This window comes from Synchiropus splendidus, chromosome 2 (genome assembly GCF_027744825.2).
Source record: "Synchiropus splendidus isolate RoL2022-P1 chromosome 2, RoL_Sspl_1.0, whole genome shotgun sequence".
Lineage (NCBI taxonomy): Eukaryota > Metazoa > Chordata > Actinopteri > Syngnathiformes > Callionymidae > Synchiropus > Synchiropus splendidus.
In genome coordinates, this window is record NC_071335.1 from 33357512 (window position 1) to 33383285 (window position 25774).

At 43.4% G+C, this 25774-nt stretch overlaps 1 protein-coding gene across 2 annotated transcripts; it reads left to right on the forward strand.

Annotated features, from left to right (window-relative positions):
• Positions 1 to 336: 336 nt before the first annotated feature.
• On the forward strand, positions 337 to 25285 carry LOC128754166 (nucleosome-remodeling factor subunit BPTF-like). Of its 2 annotated transcripts, none has more exons than XM_053856585.1 (36): positions 337 to 1167; positions 2615 to 3437; positions 3854 to 3905; positions 4045 to 4213; positions 5772 to 6002; positions 7092 to 7217; positions 7535 to 7726; positions 7916 to 8085; positions 8157 to 8333; positions 8441 to 8622; positions 8707 to 8838; positions 10146 to 10275; positions 10390 to 10525; positions 10797 to 11060; positions 11164 to 12985; positions 13116 to 13240; positions 13886 to 14041; positions 14110 to 14260; positions 14394 to 14433; positions 14732 to 14957; positions 15037 to 15174; positions 16323 to 16450; positions 16643 to 16754; positions 16830 to 16948; positions 17088 to 17328; positions 17625 to 17890; positions 18000 to 18107; positions 18207 to 18368; positions 18452 to 18534; positions 20771 to 20996; positions 21057 to 21382; positions 21454 to 21627; positions 21766 to 21958; positions 22334 to 22418; positions 24176 to 24362; positions 24481 to 25285. In XM_053856585.1, exons 1-36 carry the CDS (start codon positions 594 to 596, stop codon positions 24485 to 24487), a joined length of 8433 nt encoding a protein of 2810 aa, XP_053712560.1. In that variant the 5' UTR covers positions 337 to 593; the 3' UTR covers positions 24488 to 25285. The 2 variants fall into 2 exon arrangements, with proteins under 2 accessions (XP_053712560.1, XP_053712561.1); XM_053856586.1 differs by having other exon boundaries at positions 13913 to 14041.
• Positions 25286 to 25774: the final 489 nt, after the last annotated feature.

Genomic DNA, 25774 nt, shown 5'->3' on the forward strand with positions numbered 1-25774 from the left:
TGTGTTTTCGCGTAATTCTAGCATGGTTTTTGATTCTAACTTGGAATAATAAGACACGTGACCATGTGTTAACTTCAGGCATGTTGCCGCAGTTAAAAACGGAAAAGGAACTTCCTGAAGTGTCTTTTACGGAGGCTGGCAAGGATTTTTGTGTCACGAATCAAGTTTATATTTGGTACATAAAGACATTTAAAACTACTTCTTCTTCTTAATTGTTGTATAAGTTAAATATTCTCTAAATATGTGAAGATGATGTGAAACTGTCAAAAATGAATTTCTTTATTTTGAAGGTTTAACTACAGCGCTTCCGTATTTACTTGGCGCTCAATGGTGGACTTGATGTGGGTTTCGGGCCTGCTGTGTTTTCAACTGAGGGGGAGCCGAGAGGAAAAAATGGCGTCTGCAGGCGACCCAGAGCGGGACACCGGCCATTCAGTTTGAGCTTTCCGCCAATACATTAAAACCAGGGTGAGGTGGGGAGCTATCGGGGTCCCTCACCTGGCATTCTGGTTTTACAAAAACACGCTTTTGGCCGCCGTGTGGCCTTCCACGGCAGCGAGATTGAAGCGGAACAGCAGCGGCTCTCTCCTACAATGAGGAGCAGAAGAGGAAGGCCGCCCAAACCTGCGGCTGTGATGCGGGAAGGTTCTCCCGGACCTGTCCGCGGCTCTCGCGGCGGCAGAAGCAGAGGGATGCGCGGACGGGGTCGAGGCAGGGGTCGGGTACGTGGACGCGGAGTCAGTGATGGCGGTTGCACCGCTGGTTTAACCGACGTGGACACTGAAATATCCGGTCAAGAGAACTTTCAATCGCACCGCGGCCGCAAGAAACTTGGCTCCGCCGGCACCGACGTTTCACGGGGCAGGGGAGGCAGAGGTAGAGGCAGGGGGTCGAGAGGCGGCCGCGGGGCTAGAGGCGGAGTGAGGCGGCCTCAAACGAAGGTGGTTTACGACGACAACAGCGACGACGAGGAGGAGGACAATATAAGCTACAGATCCGAAGAAGATGAAATGCTCAACGACAACCCTTCGTCGGAGCTGGAAGAAGAAGAGGAGGAGGCCCCGGAGCATGATTCTGATTTTCTGGATGAATTACCAGATGAGGATGATGTCAGCTACTGCACCGACAGTAGTTTCAGGAGCCACAGCACGCACGACAGCACCCCAGGTACGCGCTCCCACCACAGTGTCGGCTTGAACCCGAGGAGGCTCGCGGTGACCTCAAGTGTGCACAGTATTTACAGCCTTCTAAAAAGCGATCAGCATTGTTCAAAATGGAGCTGAGAAACGGGCCTTTGTTTACTGTGCCACTACGAGCCCCATGCTTCAGCACGATCCGAGTTTCCCACACATTCAGCACATTTTTGTCATCACCCTCTTACCGGCACCTTTCACGTTTTTTTCTGACAAGAATGTACTTATTTTTTATATATTTAAATGCCATTGACTCCATTAGCACCAACAGTTGTGATGTTTATTATGAATAGTAATTCACTAATTCAATTTGCATCGTTCAAACTGACAACTTTCCCTGAACATTTACGACCGTTATTTATTGATTTTATTATTTAGTGTATCTGTGTGTGTTGACGTCTGAGAAACGCGTGAGGTAAGGCTCTTATATGACTTTGACAGCTCATTGTTTTGAAGTGACGCGCTCTTTTTCCCTTTGCCACGAGCCAGTCTGCATCATTTCCATAGCAACCACTTGTTGATAAGGTGGGCTCATGTTCTGAATTCCTATAAACGACCTCTTGGCTCAATTTTTTATCAGATTAATACCCATTTTAATATATTGGTTATTATCGGTAAACACTGGTGTCCAACGTATTTCTCAAATTAAGCGTTTGGAATGAAAATACATAAGATCTGGGCAAAATGAAAATTCCCCCCACACAATTGTGGGACTTTTTCACACCTGCGCATCTAGGTTTGCCTTTGAAGTTTGGCCAAAATTAAAGTACATTTCCATTCTGGTCTTGGATTGGACATCAGTGAACAGTCATTCCTATCTTGGGTTGATCATCATTATATAATACAGTCAACTTGACCACCACGGTTGTTTAAGTACATGCTCAATAATGCACATTTCTATTTCCTTGCTTAAATTTATATTGTGGGAAGTAAACACCACCCCAACGGTACTATTTTCATCCCACTGGGTGGTAGGATTGCACTTTCATTCATTTGTTTATTTTGTTTTTGATTGCTGCTGCTGTAGATTATGTATTATTTCATTTGTCATTTCAGTTGTACTTACACACTTTCTTTCAAGTGTGCATTGATCATGTTTCTGACCCTGTAGATTGCTATCTCTCGGTTTCGTAGTGTAAAAATATGCCGTCTAATTTGGTCCCATCAAGCCACCAAAACTGGGCCAAAACCTATGACCTGAAATGGAACCCTTTGTTTTCGACCTTGATATTGGTTGACCTCAACATTTGCTGGGTATCAACAAATAGTACACCTCAAGATCATCTTTTGAACTTGTGTCCTGTGTATGTACCTCTCATGGCCGCCGCTTTATTTAGTCGCATCTCTGGATAATACCATGTTTTCCCTTTTTTGAGATTGTGTTCATAGTGATTTTTCTCTTCCCCTCTCTGCTTTTCCAGGTAAAAGAAAACATCGCTCAGTGCGGCCACCTACTCCTATTTTCGAGACAAAGGACATTCCCCCCTTGGAGCTTCCAAAATCCTCGGAGGACCTCCTGATTCCTACCTCACAGCTCCTCAATGTGTCTGCTATCTATGAGGTTCTCAGAAACTTTCGCTCTGTGCTGCGGCTCTCTCCTTTCCGTTTTGAGGATTTCTGTGCCGCGCTGGCGAGTCAAGAACAATGCCTGCTGCTGGCAGAGACCCACGTAACACTGCTCAAAGCCATCCTCAGAGAGGAGGATACTTCCAACACCACGTTCGGCCCAGCTGACGTCAAGGACTCAGTCAATTCCACCTTGTATTTCGTGGATGGTATGACGTGGCCCGAGGTGGTGCGGGCTTATTGTGAGAGCGACCCAGAGTTCCGGCACATTCTGTCTTTCCAGGAGGGCGAGGATTATCCTTTTGAACCACTGGACAGTAAAATCAAAGTTCTCCAATTTCTAGTGGACCAGTTCTTGGCTACCAACATAGCCCGAGAAGAGTTGATGTCAGAAGGAGTTGTTGCCTATGATGACCACTGTAGGGTGTGCCATCGCCTCGGGGACCTGCTATGTTGTGAGACTTGTTCAGCTGTTTACCATCTAGAGTGTGTGAAGCCCCCACTGCAGGAAGTGCCCGAGGACGAGTGGCAGTGTGAGGTGTGTGTGGCGCACAAGGTGCCTGGTGTGTCAGACTGCATCCCAGAGATACAGAAAACCAAACCTTTCATCCGACAACTGCCAGTGGGCTACGACCGTCACAATCGTAAATACTGGTTCCTGAACCGCCGAATTGTTGTGTGAGTAATGGTGCTGAATTGATATGTTTTTAAAATCATGCCTTTATGAACTTAATACTGTAGTTTCTAATATATTCACAAAGTTTGTTTGTGCTATTAAAATTCAATTGCAGTGTAAAGGCTTTTTTCCCCCCTCAAAATGTTTAGAGGGAAGTTGACACAGTTAAATAATATTGAGCCTATACATCCATAAATATAAAGATTACAAACAAACAAAAAAACATGGAATTTCCTGAAAATTGGAAAATAATTTCTGAATAAAATAATTCATTAGTATCATTCTTAAATCATGAGAAAGTGGATAGTCTGCAGCCAAACATGTGGAACTTAAATTTACCCGGATCAAGTGCAACTCAAACCTCACTGTTATCTATTATTGCTCTTCCTCATTGTCTGTAATCTCTTCATTATTGCAGAGAGGAGGATGGCGAGCAGGAGGATAAAACCATCTGGTACTACACCACCAAGGTAAGTGGGTTACTCCTCTTTATAAATTAATGGTATTTTATCCTGTTGGATTACAGTTTATGAGGCCTGAACTCTTCATTAATTCTCATCTTTGTTCATTTGTTTGAATTAATGATGACCGTTTCTCTCTCCCACCCAGGTCCAATTGGCCGAGGTCATAGATTGCTTGGATAAAGAATTCTGGGAGGCTGACCTCTTTGCAGCTCTTGAAGAAATTCGAGATGAGGTGCACACACACATGGACATCACAGAGGACCTCACCAACAAGTCCCGGGGAAACAACAGGTGTTTCCTCACCGCTGCTAACGGTAAGTGGCTAATGCTAAGAACGAAATCCTCAAAGCCAAAGCCGTTCAACCCTGAAACTACAATTACAAGACAACTGCTATTTCACTCCAGTCTGTAAAATCCATAAATACATATTGTAGAACTGTGCTCTTTTTCGACAGTCCATCAAACATTATAGAGTCCAATGACTGCCTTCATGTGATGTGAAATACCTGGTTTCACTGCATGTTTTTTTTCCCCCCTCACAAACACCACGCGAAGTAAGGTTGACCCTCGCCTTTGTGGTGTAAGACATGAGGGGTTTCTCAATTGGATGACAAAAATTGGTGGTAAAATTAGTCACAGGTGAATTTACTGGTGAAGGACACAGTGACCATGTACGAATGACCAAATAGATTTGGCCTGTCAGATTGGTTCTTGGACAGCTTCTGTAGAATTTCCCATCTTCAATGTAACAAAAGCACAAGTTTATATTTGGCTGCTTGTGCCTATGGTGACGTCGGTACAGTAGATGGAAATGCTATAATTTACCTAAACAAACAAGGCATAACTTAAGGATTCAAGGAAGATTTATTGTCCTTCCAGTTCAGTTGCAAAGAGCCACAATTATGAAGACTGGCGTAATAAAAAAAATTCATATTGTAAGCTAAATTATAATGAATATAAATGTTTTGCAATCTAAATTACTTAAATTTTAGTGTAAAAAGAAGACAAGATACAAACAAAGGAAAATATTCCCTATCTCTATTGTCACTTCTTGCAACGCTGTCATTTCCATCCAAACGTGTAATGCAGCCAGCAGAAATAGAAAAATGGGTGTTGCCACTGCCGTAATACATCTTTAACATCAAAATTGTGGGAACGTTTCACCCTAAACTCATTAGACTTTGATATCCTGGTCGTTTTGTTGCAAGTGGAGACGTCTCAGCGGAGTCTTAATCTCTGCTCTGGGCCAAATGCGCTGGAGTTTATGTAAAGTTCATTAGGTTTTATGGGAAGTATGTTGCAAATGGATCCTATTTGAAAGATTCTTCTTGTATGTGTTTTTAATGGTGAACCAGATGTAGCTTTGAAATGTATCAAAATCATTTCAATTTCCATCCAGTTCAGCATATGGCATCACGCTGCAGTAATATAGCCCAAGAATGAAATAGCAGGCCGTTTCTGCCAGCATTTGTCTAGTTTCCCAAGCAACTTTTTTCATGTGATGCTCCAGAAGAATTGCTGATTTGCCCACTTAAAATGAAGGTTCTAATAACAATATATTGTTGCAAGAGTATGGCAATATTGCAATTTATCTGCATCAGGAGTATGGTATCGCAAGAAACCTCCTAATACACAGGCATAGTTTGCGGATTGCAAATCAAGTCGTGCCTTTTAATATTTTTGTATCCTGGTCTGAACAAAAAAAAAAAAAGAAGACGTAATTGCTGTTGCCCCAACATCATATGTGGAGACTCTTTGTAGCTGACCTGTTGTAGTGCTATTCAGACCTAAGTTTAAAGACTCAATCAAATGTTGCCGTTGTCTCTGAATCTCTGTGAACCTATCTCAAATCTTTATTCTGATGTTTTGCAGAGGAGATCCTGGAGCGGCTGCGTGCTAAGAAGGAGGAGGAACTGGAGGAACTCAAAAAACGTGCTGCAGAGGAAGCTCTAAAATCACGATTGGAAAAAGAGAAAGAATGGGGAGATGTGGAAGTAACTGAGGTTGTGCTTAAAGAAGAACAAGGCGATCTCCTTGTAAAAGACCTTACAGAAGACATGAAGGAACAAAAGGAAGAGAAGACTGTGGATTCAGATGAGAAAGGTAGCTCTCTTTTTTTGTGAACTTGGAAGTGAGGTGAGGGTATTAGCAACAGATATTCAGCTATTATGAGTTCTCTTCAAAATAATGTCATCTGAAAAATCAATTTTGCATTTAATTTATGCCCCCAGCAGCAGCAGCAGCAACTCTTTTCTCTTGTGTTTTTGCATAGACCTATGGAGAAACTGTCGCATGGTTTTTGTTGAAACTGTAAGGAAAGGTTTCTTAAATTACACTTTTTGAGTCCAACATCAGTGATATTTTTGATGTTTGGTGATTTATCGACTTTTTAAAAGAAACTGAGAATTGGGATTTGATTTAATTTTATAAACTGTATTAAATTATATTAAATTACAATGCCTTCAATGACATTTGGACTTATTTTTAGTTCTCTTTTGGTTGCCAGTGATGTGATAATACCTACATAACAAAAGTAGTGGTGAAAAGGATTGAAAGAACATGGCTCCTAAATATTTTGCAACTCTAACCCTTTCCTCTTTTCAGTGTCAGATTTAAAATGTAATCTGACTAAATGGATAGCTAGAAAGCTTTGTATTTGTCGTTTTAATTCTCCAGATAAAGCAGTGTCACAAAATAAGAAGCACTTGAAACAACAAAGCAGGATGGATCTCAGATTTTCCTCTAGAAAACTTGCGCCTCAGTTACTATGTTTGGGTGTTTTTTTTCCTGGGTATACCCACTTTATATTGATCTGAAAAGAGTGCAAATGTACCTCAGCTATGTGACTTAAAAGTCATGAAAATGACACAACACATGCTTGTTCAACAAAGCAGGGGCGGGGAGGTAACATGTTCATTGATGTGACTTGTAACTTTGACACTTTAGCAGCATGTTTGTACATGTTTGGAGTGTCAGAAAATTTAGGACAAACTAGTCTCTGAGTAAAACTGTCTCTCATGCAAAGATGGTTATCTGTGCAAATAATTATAGCCAAATATTTATTTTATTTTTACTTTTATTTTATTCTGACTGTTTAATAACACAGATTATTAGATGCTCTTTCAGTGAGATTTTCAAGGGGAAAAAGGTTTAGAAACCGCCTCTGTCACTTGTTTTGTTCCTATGTTGAAGGCCTGCCAACTGGTCAAGAGTGCAGCCCAGCCACGTTGGGTTCTAACATGTCCACAGAGGCAACGAACCCTCCAACTTGGACCAGTGGAAACTGTCTTCTTACAGAGGATTCAAGCGGTGCTAAAGGTATACCACAAATAGTTGCTACATTTTGGAACTTCAGGGGATTTTGCTCGGCTGTCGGCTGTTATTTATTGTATATCAGGTTTGCAAAAAACATCAGTAGAATGCATAAAGTCATATAACACAAGCCTATTTAACAGTCATACATCAACATAGATTGCCAGTAGAGGGAGCAAGACTCCTGATTTAGGCTCAACCAACTTGACTGAAGCGTTTCTCACCCTGTAGTTGAAGTGAACTGTGTGATGAATTTGTTCCGCTGGGGTCCACTTGCGCACCTCTTTAATGACAGATGTTACTTTATGTCATTTTAAACACAGCGGAGAATCCAGCACCGTCAGACTGCACTCCTGCCAGCGGCGATGGCGTCCCCAGCCTGAGTCAGAGCGCGCAGTTGGGCGAGGAGAACAGCAACAGCAGTGTGGGAATGGGGCTCCATTCCAGACTTCCAGAGCCCCCAGACTTGGCTGACAAGTCATCCCAGTCTTCCTTGGCCAGTTTTGAAGATACAGGTACATCATTTGTTGCGCAAAAGTGTGTGCTTAGCCACGTTTCCGTGTGATAAAAATGGAGTGGGCAGGAAGGAATTTTTTAATCGGTAATGACACAATCCTGCTCATTTTTTTTGGCCCCGGGTATTTGTTCCATTTCAAGGTGGTTGGTTTTTAATGTACTCCCTTTGTTTTGTGGCTACCTCACAGCCGACTGCAAAGATTCGATCAATGGAGAGGTGATAGGCTGCAGGAAATCTGCGGCCACTCGGATGGTGACACGGCTGAGAAACCCTGACAGCAAGTTAAGTCTGATGAAGAGCCAGCAGGTGGCGGCTGCTGTGCATGAGGCCAACAAGGGCTTCAAAGAGGGGAAAGAGGTGAGGCAAAAACACAAGTGTACTATTTGACTATCCACTAGTCTTCAATTCTTCTGATTCCTTTTAAACAGGTACTTGTTGTAAACGCACAAGGTGACATCACGCGTGTCAGCACACGCAGTAAAGACGTGGTAATGAAGGGGACTATCAGTCAGTTCTTCAAGCTTGGCCAGGAGGGGAAATATCGTGTGTACCATAACCAGTACAGTTCCAACACGCTGGCCCTCAACAAGCACCAGCACAGGGAGGTAAGTCGGACTTTCATTAAGAGACGTTTCTGTAGACTTAAGCTCCAAACTTTGAGATGTTTGAGATGTAGTCCAGTTTTGTTATTAAGTTGCTACTGATTCTGCAGGACCACGACAAGAGGCGCCATCTCTCCCACAAGTTCTGCATGACCCCAGCTGGAGAGTTCAAGTGGAACGGGTCAATATATGGCTCGCAGGTTTTGACCATCTCTACGTTAAGGCTCACCATCATCCAGTTAGAAAACAATGTCCCTGCACCATTCATGCACCCGAACTGGGCTTCGCACAGGTACACTTCTGATAATGACTTAAACACAATTTCAAGTACATTATACTTTAGCTGTTGGCACCACGTTAACACTTTGTTCTGCAGGGCCAACTGGATCAAAGCAGTTCACATGTGTAGCAAGGCTCAGGAGTTTGCACTGGCTCTGGCCATCCTGGAGTGTGCCATCAAGCCAGTGGCGATGCTGCCAGTCTGGAAGGACTCCCTCGGTCATACCAGGTGGGTTCGTCTTCATTGCCTTTGTTTATAAACCTCAGCACTGCTAACAAAAGACAATATTTGGGTCAATAAAAAAAAGGCCAACAGCATCATGGTCAGTGTTAATAGTAGAGTATATTACCGTGAAAAACTGACTGGTTCATATTCATATTTGCATTCGGTGAATATTTATGGAATGGTCACCAAAAGTCCACTTTAAACAACATATGTAACATCTAACATATGTGGCTGTCTTTTTAAAGTGGACCTTCATCTTAATAAATAATAATTCCACAGCAGCATCACATTGTGTAGTTATTTTCCGTCCATGTTGCGCTTTATTTTTTATTTTTTTAATACGTTTCTGAAACTTAATTTCAAGCTTGTTACAAATTTATATCAGATCAACACATTAAATTATACATTTTATACTCTCAGGCTAATCTGATTTAAACTTCACTTTTGTCAGGAAATTTTCAACAGCATTTGCTGCTGCCTATTTCACAAATAGACTTATTTTGTTGACGTTTATCACCAAAAAAAGCATAATCTATGAAAATGTATAGAGCTATTATTATTGATATTGTGAGTCAGTTAGTACCTAAACTGCGCGTGAAGTATTTAAACTCTGGAGCAGACCTACTGCTTTCATGTCTGCAAAAACAGGACATGACGTCACAGATGGGAGGGAGGGAAGATGAGAAGACTGCATAGCGTCTGTGGCCTCAAGACTGTGACCACATCCATTTCTAACACTGACATTACCACCACAAGATCCATGTTATTGCTGTGTTTGTACATGCGGTTATACCTTATTAGATTTCAGTTTAACAGCACTTGTGAAGGGGGGTGAAGTTGTGGACAATCGATGGGTGGTTTTCCATGCCAATAGAAAAATGTGATTTGTTTTCTTTTAGATTTTTTTTATTTATTTATTTTTTTAACCCAAAAAACCAAGTGTGTTCGTGTTTTGAAGGGCCAGTCACACTCTCCAAGCAGGCAACAGCAATCATGACCAGCTTAGATAAAAAAGCCCACCCTGGCTGCGAAGCCAAATATTTAGACTGCAGGTTCGCTGCCACCCACCAACACCTCAATGACTGCTTCAACACAACTCATGTGTTACATTTCAGGAACATGTGAGAAAACCGAGTTTTCTGCCAGAATCACTGAACAGAATTGTGTTGTTTTGTCTGCAGCGGAAAGTGGGTTTCAAGCATGATGCAGTTTTTCAACAAGAGCAGGGATCTGTTTACTATTTGTGCATCCAGTGCTGATTCTGCTATCACAGTGTAAGATTGTGTAATTTTTCATTGAAATCATTTAAGATTAAATCGCATGACGTCCATGGAACGAGAGGAGAAGGAAAAGGTGAAGAAAAGGGAGAAGAAACTGGAAGATGAGGAGACAATGCAACAAGCCACCTGGGTCAAATACACATTCCCAATTAAACATCAGGTAGGACACATTTATGACAGCCAGAAGTTCCAATTGTGTATTTCAATTTTTAGTTCCAAAAATCAAACATCTGTGACTGTGGTGTTGAAATAATCCGGTCTGCCTGTCGTGTAGGTATGGAAGCAGAAAGGGGAGGAGTATCGTGTGACAGGTTATGGTGGTTGGAGTTGGATCAGTAAGACCTATGTGCCACGATTTCTCCCTCGGCTTCCTGGCAACACCAATCCAAACTACCGCAAAGAACTGGAAGGTGTGTAGCGTGCAACGCAAAGTGATTGTGTTTTGATGCTTATGCCAGGTAATTTAACCTGTTACCTGTCAGTCAATCATGTTGGTCGACAATACATTTTAAAGTCACTGAATTCTGATAGTTACTATGTAGTACTTTTAAGTAACATGAGCAACTGATTCCGGTTTTAAAGTTATCCTTCTTAACTGACATTTTTGGTGAGTTTGAATAATAAAGATGGATTACTGTTGTGTGACTTGGCTAATCTCATAATCTCTTATTTTGTGTCAAGATGCTAAACTTGGAAAGAAATGCACCCTTCTGGACCTGAGTCGTCGGCCCTGTGTTACTGCATCTGACACATCTGACGTCACAGCTTCAAACAGTGATGAAATAGATCCACAGGCCTTGACAGTTTCAAAACCTGTTGAAGATGATCCCATGTCAACTGAGTGTTCGGACTCTATGGAGTGCATGGAAGGAAAGAAGCCGTCTCTGAAGTCTGAAGAAACAAGCAAGTCACCAGCAAAGATGGAAGAGGATTCTCAATCAAATGGTGAGCTCAAATCATTCTTTACTTTCAGAAGTTTTTCCATTTTGCAAGTGTCTTTCTTTATGCCTGTGAACTTGGATGATTGCTAATTTTAACTTCTCAACAGTGTCATGCATCCAGGAGGATAAAGCTAGACTGGAGGATGATGCTTCACGGCCGTTTAACTATGATGTCGTGGACGTCAGCTGGGGCTTTGTCACCCGTATTCCCTACAAGAAAAAGGTTAAGCCGTCCAAGCTGGACGGCCTTCTGGAACGCCGGCTAAAACAGCACGATATAGAGGAGCGGCAGAGTCAACAGGTTTCTTCCTACAAACCCTCTACGCCTGTTTCAACTGCGGGCGTACTAACTCCAGGAACTCCGGTCCGACCGCGGTCACCCCTGAAACCACAGGTGCTGGTCCAGTCAGAAACTGCTGTAAAAGTGGAGGGAAAACTTGAAACACCAAGACCTGATGAAGACGTGAAAGCGGACCCAGATAGTGAAGCTGCTGAGTCAGCAGATTCATCTTCTATTCCTTCACCTCTTCAGGATCCTGCTGCCGGAGACTGTAAAGATCATTCAGCTTCTGCGCAAAACCATCCCAACTCTGTGGAGGATCACTCACTAGCAAGGGCAGATGTCTCGACAGAGTCTAGCTCAGGGGATACAGAGACGGCTAATCTGCCCAACGTTCAAGAGAAACATGAAACTCGGCATGATACGAGGACAGTAGCTGAAACTGTAGAGTGTGTGAACTCTGAGTCATTAAAGACACCTGCTCATATCACTGATCGAAGAGGGTCATCAAAGCAAAGCCCAGAAGCTGTAAGCACAGATGGCTCTGACAAAAACGGTATGGAACCGGGCAAGCAGCACGAACAAATGGAACATGATGTAAAAGGTCAATTTAAAGATATAATATCTCCTCAAGTCAATGGAAATGATAGTTTAATGGGTGTATCTGTGACAAGCTCAAATAATGGTGTGCTCCCAGGCAGTCCCTGTGCCATGGTCAACAACACTGAGAAACAAAAGGAAGACTGGTTAGTTGCCTCACAGAAACATGGCACGCAGCAGAAGTCGCTGGTTAACGGAGACTGGGCTTCGGTGAATGATACGAATCAGGCTAGCGATGTGGTCAAAAGCACATTGGCAGATCAGGACTACAAGCCTCCTTTGAAGATAGCAAGATTGGACCACGACATTGATACACTCGGGTCTAGGATTCGACGCATCGACTCAGCTTTACCATCTGAACCCAGTCCTGTGGTCAAGATCATCAGAATGACTCCCTCCCCAATCCCTTCTGCTGAGGACTCCAGTCTAAGTGATGATTTTGTGGAAGAAAATAGCAACAGTGGATCAGCCACACCTCTCAAAACACTCATCACTGAGGTGACGACAACAACAACGTCCGCAACCACGACCAAAGTGGTTTCGACCCTGGTAGAGAAAGTGCATATCAATGCATCTCAAGTCAACACCACACCCATGGTGTCCACGCAGAGCAGCGCGGTGTCTACCCTGACAACAATGACAAAAACAACTGTGACCAAAATTTGTTCCTCAAGTCCGTCAGGAGACAGTCAGAGTGAAATACTGACTAAGGAAGAAGAGTCAACGCACTTAGAAAGTGTCAGTAGTTCAATCACAAACAATGGCAAGACCTCAGCGAGCCAGCAGACGTCTTCAACCCAGGGCCGTGTCCGCCTTGTCAAGTTCTCCTGCACCAAAAAAACTCGCTCCGAAAGTGCTCTGCCAACTTACCGCAAGTTCGTCACCAAGAGCAATCTCAAGAGTATTTTCGTCTTGCCGTATGACAGCCTCAAGGTGTTGGCCCGGAGAGGAGGCTTCAGAGAGGTTCCTGTTTTCAATTACAATGCAAAACCTGCGCCAGATATCTGGCCGTATCCTTCACCCAGACCTGCTTTCGGCCTCACGTGGAGGTGAGCTTACCTTTTTACTTGGTTGGTGCTCTATTTTTTTTTCCTTTGGGGGGACCAATGTATGTATGTATGTCATCTTTTTCATGTGCGTTTGATCACTCGTATGAAAATGTAAACGACTTGTTTCCAGGTATCGACTTCAGACTGTGAAATCCTTGGCTGGCGTGAGTCTGATGTTGAGGCTCCTGTGGGCCTGTCTGAGATGGGACGACATGGCAGTCAAACCATCAGCTGCTATCGGCACCACTCGAACAGGTAGGTTTTTTTTTTATTGTGATAGGACAGGGTGGTATCCTTAAACATTCTGTTGTATGAATCAAATTTAGGTCTCACCAAATATGACATTGCAATTCATGTCACCATAAGTAATTTTTTTATCATTTGACTTCCGAAAGGTCATTTTAATGGTCATTTAAATCAATGTTTTTCAAGTACCTGAAGGCCCCAATTGTAACTGAAATGTTCTCTTTTATTTTGACTTGACTACACTTGACAATGATGGCATATTGTATGTAGAAGGTTGACATTATTGTCACACTAAGTGAACTAAAATGAATGAAATGAAAGACGGCATTAAAAAATGTAATTAAAATTGATTTGTAGTTGCACGTCTAATGTTCTCCGTAGATGTCACTCAGTCTAGTTTAGTTAGAAATTTGTCACTGATAATAGTGGTATTTGATGAATTCATTTAATAACTTTAATTTGAAAACTTAAATGTGTTGGTGAACTGGGTTGTTATGCCATGGATTTTCACAGTGATGATTTTCATTGCCTCAGTTGATACATCACCTCTCATGGATCAGTGACAGGCTTTAATCATAATTCATTTCTGATGTATTTGTGTTGGATCTCCTCCAACGTTTTCGGGCTTTCCTTTTCATCCTCATACCAACCCAGCACTATCCTCCCCACTCATTGCTACAGAGACATCCGAGACAGAAATCACCACGACTGAGATCATCAAACGCCGCGATGTGGGACCCTACGGCATTCGCTCAGAGTACTGCATACGCAAAATCATCTGCCCTCTTGGAACCCCTGAGACCCCTAAAGGTAGCACTTGGTTGTTATTTCGACTGTAGCGTGTATGGATTGACTCATGTTGTATTACCCCTCTTCAGAAACTCATACGCCTCAAAGGAAAGGGTTGCGATCCAGTGCTTTGCGCCCCAAGAAGCCTGAGCCTGCCAAGCAAACAGGGCCAGTTGTCATTGAGTCCTGGGTACCCGAGGAGGAGCTGGACCTCTGGGAGATCAGGGCCTTCTCTGAAAGGTCTGGAAAGAAAATTGTGCTGGTGGAATACTGCATTTATTGTAATGCTTTCAAAATTCACTGTGATGATTCTTTTCTGTTAATTTGGGACAAAATATTAGGAGTACAAAGACATTTTTTTTTCCTCATCTAGGGTGGAGAAAGAGAAAGCTCAGGCTGTGGAACAAGCAAAGGTGAGTATGCTCACGTTAAGGACACTTTTGCATGACAGAGTGCCGGGGTGACATTTTCTATTGTAGTTAATACACGTTTAAAGTTTAAGATTTAAGTTATGCAAAATAATCTAATATAGTTACCGAAAGAATCAATCTCATTCTCTCATTTATTGATTGAATGATAAGATGTATTGCTCTGGTTAAGTTGATTCTAATGTGGTTATTCTTTTTGAAACAAATACTAACAAAAATACATTCGGAACCATGACCTTGTAGCTTGGAAGAACATTTCTCCATCAGCATATCTTCATTGCAGAAACGTCTGGAACAGAAACCCGGCACAGTCAGTGTCACACCAATGGGAACTCCTCAAACGCCAGCCACTTCCACCAAAATCGTCCTGGGTGCCGCGTCAGGCCAGGGAACGCCATGCACTAAGGGGGTGATGTCCGCAAAGATGGTCACCCCTGTGACATTCCAACAGAACAAGAACTTTCAGCAGTCATTCGCCACCTGGGTGAAACAAGGTCAAAGCACGCAAGGTATGAGGCCAACATGAGAATGGGATGCTTTTGTGGCCTTACATTGTTACAGTTTCTTTGTCCTGTGGTGCGGACACAGAGAGCACAGTGGGTACTACAGGTGGACACACCTTCCAGATCACTGGGACGTCAGGGAGCGGGAAGGTGGTGACCACCAAGCTGCCACTGCCATCCAACAGCAAGCTTGTCACTGTCAATGTACCAACTTCGCAAGGAGGTACTTTTCATTTTAATAAGTCGTGTGTCAGTACTTTTTTTTTTAACATTTACAACCAAACAGCTAAAACAACTGAATATCTGTCTGCTCAGTGGGAATTCAGTTCTCGTTTATTGCTTATAAATGCTCCAACTCACAAGACACTTGAACTATTCAGCTTTCGTTCTTTGAATTTTATTGAAGAAAGTCTATTTACTCCCTCTCTACTACTTGTATTTTGATATAAAATCTAATTTGGTTCAATACTTTTAGGGACTGAAATGGTGAAAATAAGTGATTCTTTGAAGTTTCTGTGAATGAAACGCAGGTTCAGACGGAGTGTAACCTTTTAATGGGCACGTGTATTTATCCAACATGACTGTGGGGCGCATTGTTTGTTTTGGAAGGCTGTCAGGATGTTGGCAGGAAAACAACTTTACCATGAGGTCTGCTCTCGGACAGTTAGCTCTCTATTGCGGTACTCGGTCTTTTTTATTTTCCCTGGGTTTCTTAAATAAACTTGTAGCTCCACATTCACTAAACTCACTCGCTTGTAGCTCTCCAAACAGCCCGTTCATAGAAACGAGTGTTTGATCTGTGAGACCAGAGCGGCAACTGACCAGCATGGTTAACAACGCTGTTTGAAGAGGGGGCACCCTTGATGTATAGGTTTACCTACTCGGTTGTGGGTGAAAAACCACAGCAAAAGGTAAAGTAGCAGGGGGAAATAAAAGTCCCATGATGACGATCACGGTTTGAGCCTTGAGCTTCACTTTCACTCACTCTCTGTGGGCTGGGCGAAATATGAAATGGGACCTTTGTCGATTGGATGAATAATTTATAGGGTAGTTTCAGGTATGTTGGAGGAAACCCTTTGCGGCTTATACCTCGACTTTGAAGATGTTGTTTACCTCTGCTACTTATATTTACCATTACTGCGATCAAACGTCGGGATGCCTTTTAAAGAAATTCTGGAACATGCTGTAGAACTCTATCTTGTTTGAAACCAAAAGAGTTACTGCTGAGGCCAGACTATTTTCTAACATGAAATCCAAGACAAGGCGAAGATAATAGCTATCTTGCTTTTTTGTGAGTCTCACGATTGACAAATAAGTTTGTGATGGTCTTATTTTGGGGTCTACTAACATCTTAACCCTTTTGTCCTGTAGGTGTTGTTCAGCAGAAAGTTTTGGGTATCATCCCTTCGAGTGGAGCAGGGACCACCCAAAACTATGCCTCATTACAGCCACGTACCGCCACACTTGGCATCAGGCAAAATACCCCTGGGTCACAGCAGGTAATCCATATCATCCATCCATATCAGCTGTCAATAACTAACCTGGAGCTGCTACCAGGTCCTTCAGATTCCAGAACGTCAGTGGGTGTATAACTTGCATATGTGTCTGACACTGATGTCTGATGGCATTCACTTGCTTTTTATTTAGTGATTCCACCAGAATTCTCTCATAAGATCCTGATATTCCTTTAGGTTTTGGCTCCTGGAAGTCAGATCCGCTCTGGAATGGTTATCCGCACCCCTGTCCAGCAGACAGGATCCATGGGAAAGACGATACTTCGAACCCCCGTCATGGTTCAACAGGGTACACTTACTTGCCCCACTTGAGTTATGAAATGTTTTATCAAATTTTTGTTTAACATTCTGATTTTTTTTACAGGTCAAGCAGGGCAGCAAGTAGTGACACAGATCATCCGTGGAGCGAGTCCTGCAGGCCAGGGGGCAGCCAACTCTGTCGTAGGCCAGACATCTGGCCGGATACCATGCGCACAAGGCCAGGTAACTGTCCCTACCCACAGCACTGTTGACAAAGTTTTAAATAAAAACAATGTTGTGATACACTTTCAAGCATGCCTTTTCGCTTCATTCTTATTTGCCACATTTATCACAAGCATAGTTGGCACTCTGTTTTCCTCAGAAACAACAGACCGCAGTAGGTCAAGATTCTCAGGCTGGAGTTGGTGGTGCCCAGCAGACTTTGACTGTAATGGTCCAGGGACAGGGTCAGACGACGGGTCAACTTCAGGCCATCCCTCAGGGAGTCACAGTCATCCCAGGACCTGGCCAGCAGCTCATGCAGGCCACGTTGCCCAACGGCCAAGTGCAGCGCTTCCTCTTCACTCCACTGCCCTCGGCAGCTGCTCCCACATCAAGCACGGGTTTGTAAAACTTGTTTTAAAGTCACGTTTAAGGCAGCTAACCAAGTGCTGATTTCTATTATTATTCATTCATAATTATGTGTTTATTCTCACTTGTTTTAAAGTACGGATCTATATCAATCAAATAAAACCGAGCACTGGGTTTTTATTTGAATTGAGGATTAAACAGTTGACTGACACTGAATACATGAAGCTTAATGTCGTTTATGACAAAATTAAAGTTTCTATGGATTTACTGAAGCTCTTTATGTCTCAGAGCTGAATGAACATATGTATGTTCTTCTCTCACTTCACAGCCTCAACAGTTCCCGGTCAACCCAACACTTCCTCCATTAAAACTCCCACCCAACCCGCTCAGCAGGCAGCTGCTCCAGTGCAGGCAGCCACCAGCACCAGTACTCCTTCCTCAGCGACCCCTCAGGGCCAGCTGCCCCCTCAGATGCAGGCCCACATGCCTGTTCAGTCACCGACCTCGCTGCAAGTGAAAACCTCTGGAGGGACCGTGCAGCTGCAGCAGGGCTCGCAGCTCATCAATATGTCTGGACTGCAGCAGCAGGTGCAGGTAGGTTTAGGCCACATGAAATTCATGTCATTTAGTCAACACTTGAAACATAATTTCAGCCTTGAGAATCTGTCTGTCAGTCATGTAGAATTCTGTCTTATGGCGGCAGGTTTTGGCTCAGCTGCAGGCTCAACAGAGTGGCACTTCTTTACCATCACACATCAAACTTCAGCTTCCCATCCAGATACAGCAGAGTGGAACATCTCAGGCAGGACAGGTGAGGCTGGAAATCTCATCATCATAATGTATTAATTTCTTTAAATGTGTTGCATAGGGGAGAAATACCAGATAATCTGAGGTGCTGTTTCTTCCTCAGATTGGAAACGTCGTGACCATCCAGGCAGCTTCAGTCCAGGAGCAGCTCCAGAGGATCCATCAGCTCAGAGAGCAGCAGCAACAGAAGAAGAAGCTGGCCGCCGAAGCCAAACGAGAGCAGGCGCTCAATTCGGCCAGCAAGAGTGACATCATTCAGAAACAGGTACTTGAGCGATGATCTCTGACCAAGTGCGTCATGTCATTGGTTAAGTAGTTTAAATATTCTGCTCTCCTTTCTTTATCAAGGTGGTGATGAAGCAGAACGCTGTGATTGAGCATCTGAAGCAGAAGAAGACGTTAACGCCTGCTGAGAGAGAAGAAAACCAGAGGTTAGCAACTTTCCAGCAACGGTTTGCGGTTATAAATTATGCTATTAATGATTATATTCATCACAAATAATTGTTCTTTATGTGGAGCCAGTTCGATTTTCAACTGACTTGGCTCTGAAACCCTTCCCTATAAGCTAGAAGACCATTCAGTGTAGGCGTCTGCCATGCCCACCCAATGATGTTGTTTTATTGACATAATATGATACTTTTTTAGCATTTCCAAATATCACAATGGTATCGAGAATATTCTAATTTAGATGAGCTGAGCTAGACAGCAGGTGGCAGTAGCTTCCCAGGAGCCGCTTGAGCAACACCAGCAATAAACAAAGAAGAATTAACGAAAAACACACCAGTTACAGTGTCAACGGAGACATTTTTCCCAAAAGATGATTGAATCCAGATGGTCATCTGAAACATCAAAAATGTAATCATCAGTTAATTGAATTAGATTTTTTTTATTTTTTTTATTAGAATTAGAAACCACCAACAGCTGGATTTTCTCATTCTTAATCACTTCTATCATCAACATATTAGTGGAGATACAAAACATAACCCTTCAAACAAACGGTACTCCAATATCCAACACACATATTTCAGCCACCTCTTCAAGTCTCACGCTGACCTGCAGCTGACTCTGACAACCATGTGTTTGTCTCCGAAGAAGGTGTGTCAACACTGCCTCTTCACACACACATGCAATACAGAATGCTGACTTCAGACGCTTGTCGCTGCCTCGGCTCGTTTTTCCGCCAATTTCCCGTGATTCATGTCATACTTTGCTTGCCCTCACAACATCAATATCTTTCTAATAACTTCTGACCTTTGAGCCGCGCTTGTTTTGGTGTCACGGTTTATTAATTCTCTCCACTATCATCCTCAATTTACGACATAGTACTGAACTTCACACACCCTGGCCCGCGTTTGACCTCGGCAGTTGAACCATTTGTATGAAGGGTTTGAATAAGAACCAAAATGTTCCATGTTGAATGTGAACTGATGGGAACCACGTAAACATACGAAGCTGCAGTTCACTTGTGCTTCAGATGCAGATTTTTATTTGTTGTTATAAACTTTTTTTAGGACTACTGAAATTTTCTTCTTCTTCTATTATTCTAACTTCTATGATGTATTGTACTGTAGTTGTGCCCACACAACAGGAATTAGCTTTCTATCTACTAGTCCCAAAACAGTGTCACATTTTTTTATGGAGTCAAATGGAAATGGATTTATTGCAGTGATTTGATGGTATCCTCTGTTTTAAGATGGTCTAGTTTTCTTTTTATAGTAGTTCCAAAAAGCGTGGTGCATGTGAGCATCTGCAGTCAAAACCATACCATAATATGCTATGATGAATCATTCACAGTGTCAGGTAGATGTTGTGGCCCAATAAAAAGTGAGGTCATCTGAGAAAGTCCAGCTTCACTTGTACACAACCTGAGTGACAGCTGACCCTGTAGAGCAGACCTGATGCCACCCACATGAGGTTAGAGGTCAGAGTTTAACTACAACTGATAACGTGGAACTCATTCAAGTTCATGATGCGAGGACTTCATTTTTTTTCATTCTTTACTTGATAGTGTTTTTTCCTCCCTGAAATTAGTGCCTTTAAATCGTGTTCACGTGTTGTTCTTCTTTGATTTCTTTTCAGAATATTTCTGTGTTTGTATAGTGTGCTTGTTGTTATTCTCATACATATTTTTTAAATTTAATTTTGCCTTGACACTGAAGTATGTATTTGTATGTTTTCCTATCATAGCTGTTTCTCTGTGTCCCTTATGTCTTTTGGCTTGACTGTCCTACCACAGCCCCTTAGGAAATGTACCTGTACTTATCTGTAGCTGCAGCAATGTGCAATTGATCTTGGTGTTTATAGGCAGACAGTATCTTGACATAGCTTCATCTGATCGGGTTGGTTCAAAGCTCCTTCATATCGTAAAGTATTTTTGCTTTAGTTTTAAATTGCGAGGTCTAAATACCATGTTTTCGTCAACAACTTATCATTCATGAGGTGGTAGGTTAAATTTCCCACTCAGAACTGACTGTTCTGCATCACCAGTCAGAGGATAAGGGCAAAGACCAGAAGAGCACATCATAGAAGCAGCGCTCCTGTTCACTGTGTTGTTGAGCTGTTGACACACCTAGACTCTCTAAAAACGTTGGTTGTTACTCTACCCAGATACCAATTGTGAGTGAAGTTGAGAACAATGCATGGTCTCCTGTGTTGTGTGCAATCTAGGATGATCGTCTGCAACCAGGTCATGAAGTACATACTGGACCGGATAGACAAAGATGAAAGACAAGCGGCCAAGAAGAAGAAAAAGGAGGAAGTGGTGGAGGCCAAGAAGAGGATGGCCAATGCAAGCAAGCTTTCTGCTATCCTGTTCAAACACAAGGAGAGCTTGAAGATGGAAATCTTGAAGAAGCGTGCGCTACTTGATAAGGAGCTGCAGCTTGAAGCTCAGGTATGGCCGAAAGATGGAACCTGTGTGAGAGCATAGTCGTGATTAAGGCGTGTCTCTCAGGAGGAGCTGAAGAGGGACTTGTTGCGGATGCGGCGTGAGAAGGAGCGGGCTCAGGCCGCCGCGCAACAGGCAGCTCAGGCAGCTGCAGCGGCCGTAGCGGCTGCAGCCGCTCGGAACCAGCAACAGCACTCCCGCTTACACAACACCACTAGTCAGTATCATCCCACCACCGTCACCTCGGCGCACAAGCGGAAATATGAGGAGGAGGAGCAACTGTCGCCAATCAAATCCAAAAAGAAGAAGATGATCTCGACAACAAACACAAAGGAAGTCAAGAAGGACACCAAGCTCTACTGCATCTGCAAGACACCCTACGACGAGACCAGGTGCGAGTCATCTTCTGATCGTTTGATGTGGACTGGACTTTGTAATTTATTCTTTTTTTTTCTCTCCCAAGGTTCTACATCGGATGTGACCTGTGCACCAACTGGTATCACGGTGAATGTGTGGGCATCACCGAAAAGGAAGCCAAGAAAATGGACGACTACATCTGTGTGGAGTGTAAACGGGGCCAGAAGAGCAGCTCTGAGGAACTGTACTGCATCTGTCAGACTCCGTACGACGAGTCACAGTGAGTTGGGAAACACTTGAAAAAAAATAAAATAATAATAATTCAATTTTTAACCCTCAGACATGTCAAAGCACAGAAAGTAAAACCTGCTGTGCTCCCACTTTTTGAGGTGAATTATGATTCATTTTCTGCCCCCAGGTTCTACATTGGCTGTGACCGGTGCCAGAACTGGTACCACGGTCGGTGCGTGGGAATCCTGCAGAGTGAAGCGAACCACATAGACGAATATGTGTGTCCACAGTGTCAGTCCACGGAGGACGCCATGACGGTCTTCACGCCACTCACTGAGAAGGACTTGGAAGGCCTGAAGAGAATCTTGCGCTCCTTACAGGTCAGAGCGAACAACGGTTGGTTCTGGAGTTTGAAGGAGGCCAACAGTCCACTGCGAGAGGAGTGGCAGTTGTAGATTGGCTGCGCAGCTACACACCTCTTCTCCGCCCACATCAGAATAATTGCACACAAAAGTCCTCTGTGTGTCTTATCTGATGCGCCTGGCTCCTCAGAGAATGAGCTGCTTTTGCTTGTCTCCAGCCCCTCTTTTCTCTGGTCGTCCTCCCCCACCTCTGTTATTCCAACTCCTTCTTCTCTGTGTGAGATTTGGGCCGCTTGATGAAACATCTGTTGACCCACCTGTTTCCAGTGTCATCCTGTTTGTTTTCCTTCGCTGGTCTGCTGCGTTCTCAGGTTCTTGTCCCTCTCCACGCAGGCCCATAAGATGGCGTGGCCATTCCTGGAGCCGGTCGACACCAACGATGCTCCAGATTACTACAAGGTTATCAAGGAACCAATGGGTGAGTGGGGAGTCTGTCAAGACCTCGTCTGCGTTGCTCAGCCCAGGAATCTTTGGAATGAGGCACCGATAGGTTCAATAGTACAGTAACATAATAGGGGTGGACTGTACTCACTTGTTCCATAAGAGGTTTGTGTTCAGTGAGAAACCAGTCAATGAATTCATAAATAAATGCCTCAACTCTGGAAACATAGTGGCCACTCGTCGCAACGCAGCTCACCTTTCATCCATCATTTGGTTTAAAGAGGCAGAACAGTTCACAAGATGGCGTGGAATTTGAAATCATTTTTATCCAGGTTGCCATAGTTTCACCATTCTTGTCTAGACAACCATGCTGTTCTGGAGAAGCTCCAACTATTTGAGTAATTGGAAGGTTTACTGAAATGAGTTAAGCTGCATGCAGTAGGTTTGAAATTGGTTTATAATTCCTGGCTCTAAAACCTAAGCCGCGGTTATAGGTGGTGGGGGAGTAGAACTGATACTTCCCCCCTTTCTCTTTCTATTCTTCAATTCTTCTTCCACCAACTGTTCTTCTTCCTTTTATTTCTCATCTTTTTCAGATTCTTACTCTGTTCCCTCTTCTCTTCTCCTGTTTTTCTTCCCATCCACTTCCCCCTCTTCTTGAACTTCTTCTTCCTCTTCTCTTTCCTGTTCTACCTCACCTATGCCATCAGGTTTGCCACGATCTCGCAGTCTTGTGCGTGCCCCCCCGGTCATGTACTAGTTGTGAAGTGCAGTTTTATTTCAGCTGAACATCAAACCGACTACACCACGTGAGCCAGGCCATGCTGGCTTGCTCTTCAGCTAATTGTAGGTTCACTTCCTCTGAGTTCGTCTCACAGAAGAGGCGGAATACTGAATGACTCACTTGGGACCATGAGTCCTCCCATTTTTGGGCTCTTTTTCGGGTAATTGCTTTGTGTATTGGAAGTGACACCTACCATTTCTAACTTGAAGCCTTGGGCTGGCAGCCATTGCGGACCAGAGCCCTCCAACTCAGATCAAACCGGCCTGTAAATGGAGACTTGCGTCAGCCGGGCCTTTTTGAACTTCCTCACAAACAAACTCTTAATGAGCTGGTCTGGGTCTGCCCGACTCCCCCTGGAAACGGACCGGCCCTTCACTTTCAGCTCCCCTTGGCCCGCTCCTGCAAACTCAAGTCCCTCTTCCGACCACCACAAGACTTGGGTTTTTTTTTTTTTAAGAAGTCACCAAAAAAAAAGAACATTTTTCTTGTCGAGCTCCAGCCGTTGCAAGTTTTGGAAACGTTTAAGATGAAGTCTGATTATGAAGAAGGAGGTCTTTGATATGGACTGTGAGGTTTGTGAGCTGTGAGCCAAGCGGGTGGGGGGGCGGAGGATGGAAGCGAACGGTCAAATATGTTTGTTTAAGAAGCTGCAGATTTAGTGGCGCTGCTGCCAGTCACCTTTCTTTGGTTCAGTCTTTCGATTGGTTTACTAACGTATCTGAGTCCGGGTGGTCAGCAGAGCTGGAAGCTCAGAAATGTTGCGTGTCAGATCAGGTTTTCAGGCTGATTTTTGGTCAAAGTTTGGCCAGCTCCTATTACACATGAGTGATGGACTGAAGTCCCACAAACCATTAGAATGCCTGTGATGTGCAGGCCCCCTCTTGGACGGCTGTAATCCAGCCTTGTTACATGAAGTGTCTGCACCGATCTGATCTGTAATTATCATCTGACTGTGCGCTGCAGAACAGCTTTCTCTGGTAAAGATGTGTGATCTGTGCATCTCTTGGTAGATCTGTCCACCATGGAGGAGAGGCTGCAGAAGCACGAGTACGTGAAACTGACAGAGTTTGTGGCAGACATGACCAAGATTTTTGACAACTGCCGCTACTACAACCCCAGTGACTCGCCCTTCTACCAATGCGCCGAAGTTCTGGAAACCTTCTTTGTGCAGAAGCTGAAAGGCTTCAAAGCCAGCAGGTAAACTTCAGAGGCATTTTCCTCACTTATCCAAAATGATCTGTCCTGTCTTCATATTAGTGTGATGACCATGGCAACAATGCCCTGCTTTGAGAGCCTCTTATTTTCTGTCTTGCAGATTGTGATGTCATCAGGCTGGTGGGGCTTTCCTTCAAAAGCGAACCCATTTTCTTACACGGCTCTTTCTCATCAAGGAGCGGCAAATCAATTGAAATGTATACAGAAGGTGTACAGTTTATTTAACGGCACTATTTGTGTGATCTTTGTTTATTTTAGAAACAAAGAATAGAACACTCTACTGTCAACACCGCGGGCAGCCATGTTGGTCTCTCAAGCAGTCGAGGGAAAATGTATTTTCTTACACTTGTTGAACAGATGACTGATATTTTGTTTATGTATGAGCTGAATATAAGACAGAATATGAAGTTGAGCAGTTTGTTGATCTCTTTTTTGAGATTTTTAATAGGAAAAACATTCGAGTCGTTGATCATGATTGTGAAAGCGCAATTCCACAGACACAGGTGAGTTTAATTCGACAAGATCTGCTGCTTATGATATTAGTCATAAGCGGCGATGGCGGAACTTTTTTACCTCATTTCTAAGCTCAGATTGAACGGACTCCACCCATCCGTCTTGTTTCATGCGCTTAAAATAGCTTGTGAAGGATCATGGCGACGCTCTCAAGGAAACACTGGTAGCAGTTGTAAAGATAGATTTGAGTGAATCTAGTTTTGATCCAAGCAGTCCACTTTTGAAAGCCCCTGTACATAATAACTCTGTCGGACTACATCTCACCGACATGGTCCTGTCAAGGTGTCTGACTCTCTGGCATCCAATACTTGTTCCTTTTTAGTCTTTTGTATTTCCTCTAGTGCATATTTTTGTCATATTGTAAAGCTTTTAATAAAAAAAGAACCATGAAATGATCTCTAGTGTTTTCTCTAACAAAAACATCTGGTTTATTCCACGTCATTGCTTTTCTGTCTGGATGTTGCTTTCGCTTCTTTAGGCACTCCAGTTTCCTCCCTTTGTGAGGCACATTTGTGACTCAGAGGTTTGGCGCAGCCGACTGACTACATCCTTGTAGTCGTGAAGTTAAAACTGTAGTTGCATGTTACATGAGTACAACATGCAACTTACTTGTTCTTTTCCAGTCAAATTGACACGCCAACTCTCCATTTCACTTAAAAGGAACAAAGCTAATAACACTTGTGCACCAAGGTTTTCATTGTACAACTCTAAATGTAAAGGAGATTTCAGCTGAAAGGACTGACTTTCCAAAACCCTACAAAGTCCCTGTGAGGATGGGGAGTGCACACCTTTCCTGCTCACATCATTAATATGACTATGACATTAAATTCTAAACGCCCAATATCTGAACACGTATACCATCGAGTTTACTTCTTGGTTTA

Coding starts and splice junctions, on each gene's coding strand:
- LOC128754166 (XM_053856585.1), top strand. CDS start 594: ATGAGGAGCAGAAGAGGAAGGCCGCCCAAACCTGCGGCTGTGATGCGG. Junction 17,329..17,624: donor TGCTCCCACATCAAGCACGG/GTTTGTAAAACT, acceptor CTCACTTCACAG/CCTCAACAGTTCCCGGTCAA. Junction 21,628..21,765: donor ACTCCGTACGACGAGTCACA/GTGAGTTGGGAA, acceptor TTCTGCCCCCAG/GTTCTACATTGGCTGTGACC.